This window comes from Coregonus clupeaformis, chromosome 17, assembly GCF_020615455.1.
Source record: "Coregonus clupeaformis isolate EN_2021a chromosome 17, ASM2061545v1, whole genome shotgun sequence".
Taxonomy (NCBI): domain Eukaryota; kingdom Metazoa; phylum Chordata; class Actinopteri; order Salmoniformes; family Salmonidae; genus Coregonus; species Coregonus clupeaformis.
Window position 1 is genome coordinate 5314409 of NC_059208.1, and position 12947 is coordinate 5327355.

Genomic DNA, 12947 nt, shown 5'->3' on the forward strand with positions numbered 1-12947 from the left:
CTCGACCCACCCAGTTTATAACGGCCAATATTCCATGGCTAAGGACTGTTCTTCTTAGGCATGACACGAAAGTGCCTGGATACAGCCTTTAGCCATGGTACAGTATATTGGCCATACACCACAAACCCCTGAGGTGCCTTATTGCTATTATAAACTGGTTACCAACATAATTAGAACAGTAAAAAGTTATTTTTTGTCATACCCCTGGTATACGGTCTGATACACCACAGCTTTCAGCCAATCAACATCCAGGACTCAAACTACCCAGTTTACAATAAAGCATTAAGGCCCGAGGGGGTGTGGTATATGGCCAATATACCAGCTAAGGGCTGTATCCAGGCACTTTGCATTGTGTCATGGTTAAGAACAGCCCTTAGCCTTGGTATATTGGCCATATACCACACCTCCTCGGGCCTTATTGCTAAACTATAATGAGATGTTTTTTTTTTAGTATTTCTATGGATTTCTATAGACCATGATGGCATCGCGTCCCCTGGCGTCTTGGAGGACTGGTGTTTTGGGATGGTTGAAAGCTGAAAACGTTCATGCAGGAGCTCGATGATGTCATCTGAAAACTCACTCCCCCAAGTCAGTGGCACCGATTTGTTGTCTTAGTTTTATTTCCCCTCTGAAGTTTCTCCAATGCGTCACGGACCGCAGCACAAACCGAGGAAGTCAGATAACTAAACTAAAGCTGTAGGTAAACTTTGCTGTCTAAACGACGTGGGACTTAAGGGATTTAGCGACTGGACATAGAACCAAACAGCCCCTTTTCTGTGGGCGAGCGCGTGAACTTTTACTGGAACCGCAATAATGAATCGGAGTTTTAATAAATCCCAATCGTCCCTGCAATATTTGGATTGCATCGCGGTTGAAGTGAAAAGCAAGGTAAGCCGACTAGCCTATCGATGGAACACATTTAGACACCATCATGGTAATTTTCTTTGAAGTAGGCTAAATAGTTAGCCTAAGCTAATTCGCATGCTCTGGAATGGGGTTTCTGGCAAAATAGATTCGGTTGTGGTGGAAGAGGTAACAGACCATACAGCTACTTGTCTAGATTTGACCTGCCACATGCTATGGGAAAACTCACAAACTCTCAACAATTAAGCCACAGTTGGCTAGTTGATGAATTGGTTGTAAGCTACTGTGATTTTCACAAGGCAACTTCTTCCAATTTCTAGTGAAAAAACCGCTGAGGATTGGGACAATTCATGGATTGGGACAATTCATGCGAATCCTGATGCCATGGCAGGTTTTCTAGAAAAACGAGTTTTGCAATGAGGAAGGGTCGATTAAATGTGTTAATTATTCTAAAGAAAGACTCCTGGTTCGCAAGAGTAGCCGTCGACATATGAATACTTTTTGCTGCTAAGTAACAGTTGACACTGACAGCGTGTTGATTTCAATAACACCACAATACACCAACCGACTTTACAAGATTATAGCCGTGATTTCTCAACCAAATAACATTCCAATACAAGTCCTAACACCGATTTATTTAGTTATTGTAACACAAATATGCTCTCTCATTGTTGCAAAACAACAATTGAGTCTTCTATCAATGTGGGCTAGAAACAAGACGTAGTGTTTTTAGTTATTAGGACAAGCATCTCTTGACCTGCTGGGTGTCTGTTGACTCTGTGTGTGTGAAACTACCTCCTCCCCTCACACTGTAAACCTCACTCTAAGTCTGGAGTGTGTGCCAGTTGCCTACCAACCAACAGACACTGGAGGGTGATAAGACTAAATGTGCCGTTGAATCTGTTTTAGTGGAATAGATAAGTTCACACGACTAGATGTCGTCACTACTGGCCCTTGTCGTGTCCTTCCTCCATCCTGACATATCAATATATTGTACTGATAGTATATTCTTTTACTACTATGATATCTGTTGCTCAGGTTATGTTCCTCCATCATTCCTCTCTTTCCTCATCTCATATAAGGTTTAGGATGGAGCTGGTGCTGATGTAGTCTAGTGTATCCTCAGGTGGCTTTCACAGCCTCTACCCTTCTTAGGCAGGTTGTATAATCTTTGTAGTAATGTGGCTGGCAGTGTTTTGAAGGCTCAAGGCTCTCGTTGGTGAAGTGCATCATGGCACCATGCCCACCCACTGCAGAGCCGATCCCCTCTATATCTCAGAGGGCTGAGTGAGTATTCAGCTCTAATTCAGAGTTAGTATTTAGCCTCACTAATTCATACCGGTGCTGGAATGCTGCTGATCTGTGGTGAAATGAGGCCCTTTTTTAGGAGCCCTAGCAGAGGGTTAGTTTAAAGTTTTGTTTGGGTGTTGTGTGTTTAAAACAACCTCTGACAGGTGGAGAGGAAACTTTAGGAGAAACTTGTCATCAAGAGCAATAGTGGGTTGGGCTAGGTAGGGCAGGACTAAACGTGTCATCACAGAACTGGCTGTTGTAATGAGTCAACCAGTGTTATCCTCTAGTGACACAACAACCTTACTCACCATCACCACTCTATTCAGGCCTGTTGGAGTGTGACATCAGTCAGGCACCATCTCTCCCCACTGAAGGAGTGAGTCGGTATCAGTCTCTTAGTGATGTCATAAAGGGTTTTAGTTCCTGTTTCTCACTGACCCAGGATGAGTACCTGTTCTCAGAGGAATTGTTCTGATAACCCCAGACTACAACAGACCAGACTAGAACAACAGGGCTTCTCAAAGACGAATTGTGTTGCAACGGGCTGGTTTGTCTCAGCGCCAGGTGTTCTCTGTAGAGATGTCATAAGATGGTACTGTAGCATGTCTTCTCACCCGACAGTATCTACCTCACCCTCTTCCTCCCGCACCGATCATGGTTAATCTCTCAACCACTGGAATTTGCATCTCCATGCAAAACTGCACTCCATGCAAAACTGCCCGTAGGTCGGCTGGGTAGTTTAGAAACATGATAAGACAGAGAAGCCATTAGCAAACTTAGTCTAACCTCCATCAATGTCAGTCAGTGTGTAGGCCTAACGGTTGTCAGTCTGTACCTGTCTGGACCTGTTAACATTCTCCAGTGAGAGAGGAGGAGGTACTCTTTGTTAGTGTGATGTATTATTTTCAGATTCAAATTTAGCTTGTGGTCTTGTCTAGACTTGTAGCTGGCTGATACCCTTTAGGCCCTGTTCATGTTTAAAACACAGGCTGGTTTAACAGCTCAGTCACACGGATGACACAGTAACATACTGAAACTGACACGTTACTCAACTGAAACAGAAAAAAAATACACTGACCTCTACTTTTCAACAGCTAACATATCTAGCACTTTTAGGATTCTGTTTTTGAATCAATTTTATTTAGTTTTTTCATAAAATCATAACATGACTCTGGTTTTCACAAGACCTCGTTAGCCCAGAAGCTGAGAGAGAACAGTCTGTCACAAACTCATCACTTATTGCTATATTGAGGTTTCATTTGATGTGCGCGTGTATGACTTTGCCTGTGTGTGTACGTTTGTGTGTATGTTTATTCGTGTTTGGCATCAGTATAAGTTGGATAACACACCTGGCATCACACTGCCTCACCAACATGTTCAGATGATATTTCACATTGTAATGACAGACTGCATGACAGGCCCAGTCTAACACAGACCTCCCAGCAGTCTAACCCAGGCCTCCCTCTAGGACAGACTGTAAGCAGGCCTTCCTCTCTGAGCAGATAATTACCGCACCATAGCACAGTGCGCCACCATCCACAAATCACTGCTGTTGTAATGTGATAGTGCTATTGTCAGAGACAAAGCCTAGCTTGTGTTATGCAGGCCCAGTGCCCACGCATACAGTGATAGAGTTTCTACTGGCCACGTCAGTCACATGACCAGAGCTGTGACCCCTGGGTCACCCCAGCTGCTCTCCATGGTGGTCCAGTCACACACACACACTGACACACCAGTACAGACATTCACGCCTCTTGGCCTCCTGTCTGAGAGAACTTTGGTGTGTGTGTGTGTGTGTGTGTGTGTAAGCTCAGTCAGTTTGTCCACCCCCATATAATGTTGCTCAGACAGAAGTAAATGTTGTTCTGACCTTAACTGTTTTGTCTGTTGGCGTCATCTCATCCAGATAGGCCTGTTTACTGCTGACTCATTCACCTGCATTGTTCCTTTGTCTAAGTGTGCTTCCCATTTGGCACCCTACTCCCTATATAGTGCAAGTGCATTACTTTTGACCAGAGGCCTTGATCAACAGTAGTGGACTACAGTGAGCTCCAAAAGTATTGGGACAGTGACAATATTGATGTTGTTTTGGCTCTGTACTCCAGCTCTTTTGATTTGAAATGATACGTTTGTAGAGTCACAAGCTTGATGTAATAATTGCGTGCTAGGAATACGGAACCAAATACGAAACTTTTGACTATTTTAATACACACATAAGTGAATTTGTCCCAATACTTTTGGTCCCCTAAAATGGTGGGACTATGTACAAAAAGTGCTGTAATTTCTAAACTGTTCACCCGATATGGATGAAAATACTCTCAGATGAAAGCTTTCAAATCGCTTGTATGAGCATTACATTGTGTAAATAGTTTTATTTTGGTTAGACTGGCTGTGAAGTTCAGAATAATCACCTTCTTTAGACGTCTTGAAGGAATATTGTGTCTGTCTGCCAATATGTTTTGGCTGAACATCATCTAACCTTGGTGTTAGATTAGAGAACAATGTGAAACAGTTGTGAATCACTTCTCTTCATAATTACAATATGTTTAGTGTGCTGAAAATGTCACCCTTACATGTTAACATAATAAGAACCCGTCTCATCCCTCAATCTTGGTACCCTGTGATTACTTAGCATTTTAAGACTCTGTTCCACTAAGGTCTCTTATGTCTTGCTATATGTTTATAGGCCAGATCGATTTAGATTGAGATTCAAGTATAAGGTCGACTCAAACTGGGTTCAGTGCTGTGCTCTTTCATCAAGCAGCTGTCTTGCTAAGTCATCCCTATGTGTTGTCCCTGCAGTATGGAGCAGAGTTCCGGCGGTTCTCCGTGGACCGTTTCAAACCGGGGAAGTTCGAGGAGTTCTATAAGCTCATCATGCACGTTCACCGCATCGCTAACATGGAGGTCATGATTGGCTACGCTGACATCCATGGAGACCTGCTGCCAATCAACAATGACGACAACTTCTGCAAGGCGGTGTCTACGGCCCACCCACTGCTCCGGGTCTTCATTCAGAGACAAGGTGAGGATGAGCTACACGAATATGGTGTTGCAGTTTGCTCTATCAGAAACAATAGTTTTCTTCTACATAATCATTGGTTATATAATGAATAGGGTCTGTTTTCTCATCACTAGCTGTCGGGATCCTTTTGTTTACCTCACACTGAGGGGTGACTGTCCTGTACTGCTGGTCCTTCATGTGGGTGTGGGTGTGATGGGTCAGTCCTGTTTGCTATCTAAAAGGGAAATGCTTGCAGGCGAATGCAGCCAATAGAAAGAAGGTCGATGGGAGCGTCTTCTGACATGCCAGACATTACTGAGAACAAAAGCCCTGCTTGAATGAGAGGCTCCTCACTGTGTAGGGCTGAACTGAACCCCCCCCCCCCCCCATATACACAAGGCCTGTGAAGGGGAGCCGACTGCAGCCCCAGCATACAAATGAATCCATCACCAATCATGTTTCATGTGAAATCCTCAGTGGAATGTTCACGTCATTGGCTGTGTTGTGTTTCCTGGTGTACTGTCCCGCTACATACTACTACAGTTCGTGTTATGACAATACTCCCAATGATTGTAATACAAGAGGCTGAACAAAGCGGGGTGTTATCATAAAACATTGCTTACACAAAGGATTTGTCTTTCCAGTAGGAAAGAAGATTATACACAGCCTCTCCTAACAAAGTTAAAGTTGAATCCTGTGTTTTTTAGGCTATCTGTTATGAAGAGTTAAGTAAGGATAGTAAAGTATTCATATGTGTGCAGCAGGGAAGGTGAACTTATTGCATTGTAACTCATGGTGTAAGCTTGAGTAGTATTTAGGGGAATTCGCACTGTAATTACTTTGGAGATGAGTCAACATTCAGGAGCTGTGAATTGAACCTTACTGGAGGCCATTGTTCTAACGTCTAGTCATACTGAGGCCTATTCCTGCCTGTGTATCTGTGAGTAAAAGGCCCCTGTGATGACTAGCGCTGGGTAGTACCAGCCTACAAGCAACACAGGTTTCCCGTCAGTCACGCTATCCAAGCGTCTCCTGACCACCCGGAGAACAATCCAGGCCTCTGCCAGAGACGGTCAGTAGTTAGAACAGGCCTCCCTCAGGGCCTCACACAGAGACATTAGTTTGACTCAGCGTCACGACTCTGATCACACTGATCCTATTCTAATGCAGTATGGGGGCGTCTGGACCCGCAGACTGACCGAACAAGCACTTAACTAGACCCTAACCTCACAGAGACAACAATACTGCTCACAACAGCAACAGTCTTAAACATTCTCCCTCTCTCTGTTTTTCGAGAAAGCTGGAAAGGATATTCCTTATGCAAAACACCCTTCTCTGAGTGAAACTCTGGAATGGGTTTATAAGACTGAACAGAGCAGGTAAATGTCCCTGACAATGGAGTTCCACAGCCCAGAACCCCTCACTGCCTGTCAGTTTATAGTCTTCTCTCTCCCACCACATGACCTCTGACCCAGCCAATCAGAGTAGAGACATAAAGTCAGACGAGGCCCCCGGGGCCAGGGTAGGGGGGTCAGTAGATCACCTCCATGGTCCACTGCCATGACAAGGACCCATTTGATGTGCTGCTGTACAGGTGCACTTCTCCCCTCCGCCCGGGACCCACTAAGACCCTCAGATCTCTGGGTAATGACTAATCTGTGTCCAGGGGGAACTGAACCTGGAAGAGCCCTGCAGAGGCCCCACTTCCTCCTGGTTTAATTTGAACTCACCCCCCCCACCCCATACCTTTCCCCAAACCCCTCCCCCGTGTGAGTGTGGAGACCTTGCTGCTGCTTTTACAAGGTTGTCTCTCTCTCTGACCGGTAACCAGGCCTGTCGTTAGTTTAGAGGGATCAGTCAGTAGCCACATGCATCAGTGCAGCTGGCTTTCACCCACCCTGCCTGTGCTCTTCATTGTTCAGTGAGTTATGAGGTTGTAGGATGATCAACATCAGACTGAGGAAGAGCGGGTTCTAGGATCTTTCTCCACCTGCTGTTATACAGTATTTTCCTGTAAAACAGGGAGATTGGAATAATTTACTTCTGTCTTTTAAATAATTGACTAATCCTGTTACTGGAGCCATGTCTGTTTGCAAATTAATGATTAATAAAGTGCAGAGATGAGGAAGCTGTGGCCTCGACTAGTAAGCTGGTCACGGAGCGGGAACATTATTAGGACTGTCCTGTAGACGTATAGAGCAGAAACAGTTGAACTGTCTATTCTAGTGTATGGATGTTACAGTTCGGGAGCTTTGGAAGATACAACAGGAGTATGAGGACAGAGGAAAAAATAGTTTGTGTCTAGGAGTAGTGGAAAGCAGGCCTGTATTCAGGCTCCCTGCCTGAGACAATGTGTGGGTGTGATTGTAGCTGTCCAGTCATGTGGAGCCTGCTGGTCACTCACATTACCTCTGGGTCAGAGAGCTGCAGTGGTGGAGCTTTGTCTGGCCTCCCTGGTACTGCAGTGGTGGAACTTTAGGTTGCATCCGAAATGTCACCCTATTCACTATATAATTCACTACTTTTGACCAGGGCCCTATAGGGAATAGGGAGGCATTGTGGAAGCGGCCGTAGTCAGGCCTCCCCTTTAGACCAGCTCTAGCATGACCACTTCTAATGTAGCTCAAGCTGATAATGGCTGCATAGGGTTATTAATAATTCAACTTGTGAGTTGTAACTTTTAATAAAAAAATTTGGCACAATGTAAATTGATTCAAATTGCATTATACAGTGGGGGAAAAAAGTATTTAGTCAGCCACCAATTGTGCAAGTTCTCCCACTTAAAAATATGAGAGAGGCCTGTAATTTTCATCATAGGTACACGTCAACCATGACAGACAAAATGAGAATAAAAAAATCCAGAAAATCACATTGTAGGATTTTTTATGAATTTATTTGCAAATGATGGTGGAAAATAAGTATTTGGTCAATAACAAAAGTTTCTCAATACTTTGTTATTTACCCTTTGTTGGCAATGACACAGGTCAAACGTTTTCTGTAAGTCTTCACAAGGTTTTCACTCACTGTTGCTGGTATTTTGGCCCATTCCTCCATGCAGATCTCATCTAGAGCAGTGATGTTTTGGGGCTGTCGCTGGGCAACACGGACTTTCAACTCCCTCCAAAGATTTTCTATGGGGTTGAGATCTGGAGACTGGCTAGGCCACTCCAGGACCTTGAAATGCTTCTTACGAAGCCACTCCTTCGTTGCCTGGGCGGTGTGTTTGGGATCATTGTCATGCTGAAAGACCCAGCCACGTTTCATCTTCAATGCCCTTGCTGATGGAAGGAGGTGTTCACTCAAAATCTCATGATACATGGCCCCATTCATTCTTTCCTTTACACGGATCAGTCGTCCTGGTCCCTTTGCAGAAAAACAGCCCCAAAGCATGATGTTTCCACCCCCATGCTTCACAGTAGGTATGGTGTTCTTTGGATGCAACTCAGCATTCTTTGTCCTCCAAACACGACGAGTTGAGTTTTTACCAAAAAGTTCTATTTTGGTTTCATCTGACCATATGACATTCTCCCAATCCTCTTCTGGATCATCCAAATGCACTCTAGCAAACTTCAGACGGGCCTGGACATGTACTGGCTTAAGCAGGGGGACACGTCTGGCACTGCAGGATTTGAGTCCCTGGCGGCATAGTGTGTTACTGATGGTAGGCTTTGTTACTTTGGTCCCAGCTCGCTGCAGGTCATTCACTAGGTCCCCCCGTGTGGTTCTGGGATTTTTGCTCACCGTTCTTGTGATCATTTTGACCCCACGGGGTGAGATCTTGCGTGGAGCCCCAGATCGAGGGAGATTATCAGTGGTCTTGTATGTCTTCCATTTCCTAATAATTGCTCCCACAGTTGATTTCTTCAAACCAAGCTGCTTACCTATTGCAGGTTCAGTCTTCCCAGCCTGGTGCAGGTCTACAATTTTGTTTCTGGTGTCCTTTGACAGCTCTTTGGTCTTGGCCATAGTGGAGTTTGGAGTGTGACTGTTTGAGGTTGTGGACAGGTGTCTTTTATACTGATAACAAGTTCAAACAGGTGCCATTAATACAGGTAATGAGTGGAGGACAGAGGAGCCTCTTAAAGAAGAAGTTACAGGTCTGTGAGAGCCAGAAATCTTGCTTGTTTGTAGGTGACCAAATACTTATTTTCCACCATAATTTGCAAATAAAATCATTAAAAATCCTACAATGTGATTTTCTGGAATTTTTTTTCTCAATTTGTCTGTCATAGTTGACGTGTACATATGATGAAAATTACAGGCCTCTCTCATCTTTTTAAGTGGGAGAACTTGCACAATTGGTGGCTGACTAAATACTTTTTTCCCCCACTGTAAATACAGAATGAAAATGCTGGCACACATTGTATACATCAGGGGTAGGCAAATAGATTCAGCTGTGGGACGATTTTTGTCAGAGTGAATTGTCGTGGGGGCCGGGACATAATTATAATAATTTGTACACTGCAAATTGACCAAAAATAAATTGTATTTGAAAATAACAATTTCATACAGTGCCTTCAAAGTATTCACACCCCTTTTTCCATATTTTGTTGTTACAAATGTATTTTTTTTTTTGTCAGCAATCTACACAAAATACTGTTAATGTCAAAGTGGAAGAAAAATTTTAACATTTGTAAAAAGAAAATCATGAAAAATTAAACTATCTTGATTAGATAAGTATTCAACCCCCTCAATCATTGCATATTAGAATCACCTTTGACAGAGATTACAGCTGTGAGTCTTTCTGGGTATGTCTCTAAGAGCTTTTCACACCTGGATTGTGCAACATTTGCCCATTTATTCTTTTCAAAATTCTTCAAGCTCTGTCAAACTGGTTGTTGATCATTGCTAGACAACCATTTTCAGGTCTTGCCATAGATTTTCAAGCAAATTTAAGTCAACTGTAACTTGGCCGCTCAGGAATATTCACTGTCTTATTTTTAAGCAACTCCAGTGTATATATATGTATATTGTCCTGCTGAAAGGTGAATTAATCTCCCAGTGTCTGGTGGAAAGCAGACTGAACCAGGTTTTCCTTTAGGATTTTGCTTTCCTTAGCTCCATTCCGTTTATTTTTTTATCCTGAAAAACTCCCCAGTCCTTAACGATTACAAGCATGCCCATAACATGATGCAGCCACCACTATGCTTGAAAATATGGAGAGTGGTACTCGGTAATGTGTTATATTGGATTTGCCCCAAACAAAGCACTTTGGATTCAGGACAAAAATTGAATTGCTTTGCAACTTTATTTGCAGTATTACTTTAGTGCCTTGTTGCAAACAGGATGCATGTTTTGGAATATTGATATTCTGTACAGGCTTCCTTCTTTTCACTCTGTCATTTAGGTTAATATTGTGGAGTAACTACAATGTTGATCCATCCTCAATTTTCTCCTATCACAGCCATTCAACTCTAACTGTTTTAAAGTCACCATTGGCCTCATGGTGAAATCCCTGAGCGGTTTCCTTCCTCTCCGGGAACTGAGTTGGGAAGGACGCCTGTATCTTTGTAGAGGCTGGGTGTATTGATACACCATCCAAAGTGTAATTAATAACTTCACCATGCTCAAAGGGATATTCAATGTCTGCTTTTTTTATTTTGACCCATCTACCAATAGGTGCCCTTCTTTGCGAGGCATTGGAAAACCTCCCTGCTCTTTGTGGTTGAATTTGTGTATGAAATTCACTGCTCGACTGAGGGAACTTACAGACAATTGTATGTGTGGGGTACAGAGATGAGGTAATCATTCAAACATCATGTTAAACACTATTATTGCACACAGCGTGAGATCACACAACTTATTATGTGACTTGTTAAGCAAATGTTTACTCCTGAACTTATTTAGGCTTGCCATAACAAAGGGGTTTAATACTTATTGGCTCAAGACATTTCAGCTTTGAATTTTTTATTAATTTGTAAAAATGTTGAAAAACATAATTCGACTTTGACATTATGGGGTATTGTGTGAAGGCCAGTGACAAAATCTCAATCCATTTTAAATTCAAACAAAATGTGGAAAAGTCAAGGGGTGTGAATACTTTCTGAAGGCACTGTACCTTGATTACATATAGACACGATCACCTCTTTTTTTTATACGTGTGAATATTTGGGAACAGATTTCCTAAAGTAAACTCATTTTTTGCTGAATATTAGTCTTTTTTGACACAAAAAACAACTTTGGGGGGATCAAAAGAAATCACTCGCGGGCTGATTTTTGGGCCGCGGGCCACCAGTTGCCAACCACTATTACACATGCAAAGCATAGATGGGTTTTATTGTTTTGCATTGGGGCAATTCCACACTAACGGAATTACGCTTTGAGTCAGTTTTTCACTTTTTAAAATGTGTGCCAAACTAAAACTATTGATTTTAAACATTTAACAAACCATACAACTCTATGCACAAGGACTACTTTTAACAATTTCCACAGAAACATTTATAAAAACAAATTTAGTGGAAGAACTGTGCCGATGTAAACTTTGGTAACAGAATTACGCTAAAATCTCCCTCAGGTTTTTAGCAACCACTTTTACCAAAAACTCTGTTAAATATCTGCTCTGAATTAACATGACACCTTGAATTAACATGACACCTTGAAAAAAATCTATTTTGGTTATTGAACTACAATATGTGAAGTGGATTTACACACAGTAACGGAATTACGGTAATGGAATTACATCACAGGTCCCTGATCTGTACTACACAGAAATGCTTAATAATGGATATGAATGACATTCTCCAAATGTCATGTTTCACAAGTTTGGACAGCGCAGCACAGCGGAGCAGAGTAGAGTATAGTACAGTACAATATACTGTTTTTGACTGTACTCTATTTTTCTTTACTGAATTGTATTGGACTGTACTCTGCTGTGCTCTGCTTACTGTATTGTCCAAACTTGTGAAACATATGTCTATGATGGGTTCAGATTTGGTCCAGTCCGGTCCGTCTGTGGACTTTAACATCAAAGCCGGGGTGGACTGACCAAATTTCAACTACTTTTCAACGTCCATGGGTGTCCGTTGTCGGTCGGTGCTCAGTGAGTGAGGATGCTGGTTACAGTAAATGGAAAGAGATGGGGGCTCATGGGTAGGTGTCAGAGGGGGATGGGTTGTCCAGACTCTTAACACTCTTGGTTTGACCAAAGGACAACAGAAAGACAAAGAAAACAGTTATGAGCTGAACATAACAGTATGCCAGTGGAAGGGAGGGAAGAGGCAGTAGCAGGTGACCCAACTGTGGTTTGTGACAATTATTTCCAATTGTAGTCAATTCACTTGCAGTAATTCCGTTACTGATTCTTTTTTTCTTTATTCTGTTACCAATTTGGTAACAGAATTACAAGTTTTTAACGCTTAATAATTGATAAACAAAATTGATATCAGTTAAATCATTAACTAATTGGTAGGTCTACCATTACTTGTTACTTTTGTGAACTTTCATTATCCTCTCATGAGGGAGAGAAATTAGAAAATATCTTAAATATATGTGGGTTTTTGGTAATGGAATTTCAAGGCACAAGGAAATATTTCTTAAATTTACAGAATGTAAACAATTTCTACAAAACTAAGTATGTGTTGATATTAGTTGGTATGGGTATTTTACGTCAACATGATTTGTGTTTTTATGTATTTCTCATTAAGGTAATTTCCATGTAAAAGGACCATGAGCACCAACATGTGAAGTTCATAGGAGCATTTTAAATTGGGTGTCAAATGAAAGCTAAGAGTCTCTATGTGTTTCAGAAATTAAGGCATGTATACATTTTAACCGTTTTCCATCCTAA

At 42.3% G+C, this 12947-nt stretch overlaps 1 protein-coding gene across 1 annotated transcript in view; it reads left to right on the plus strand.

The window, feature by feature from the left end:
- The first annotated feature begins 520 nt into the window (after positions 1-520).
- Positions 521-12947, plus strand: part of LOC121586510 (partitioning defective 6 homolog gamma) — a 48740-nt gene continuing 36313 nt past the window's right edge. Inside the window, exons 1-2 of the mRNA XM_041903244.2 lie at positions 521-888; positions 4960-5182. Of these exons, the coding sequence (XP_041759178.1) occupies positions 814-888; positions 4960-5182 (298 nt within the window). The 5' untranslated portion in view covers positions 521-813. The remainder of the gene's footprint in view (positions 889-4959; positions 5183-12947) is intronic.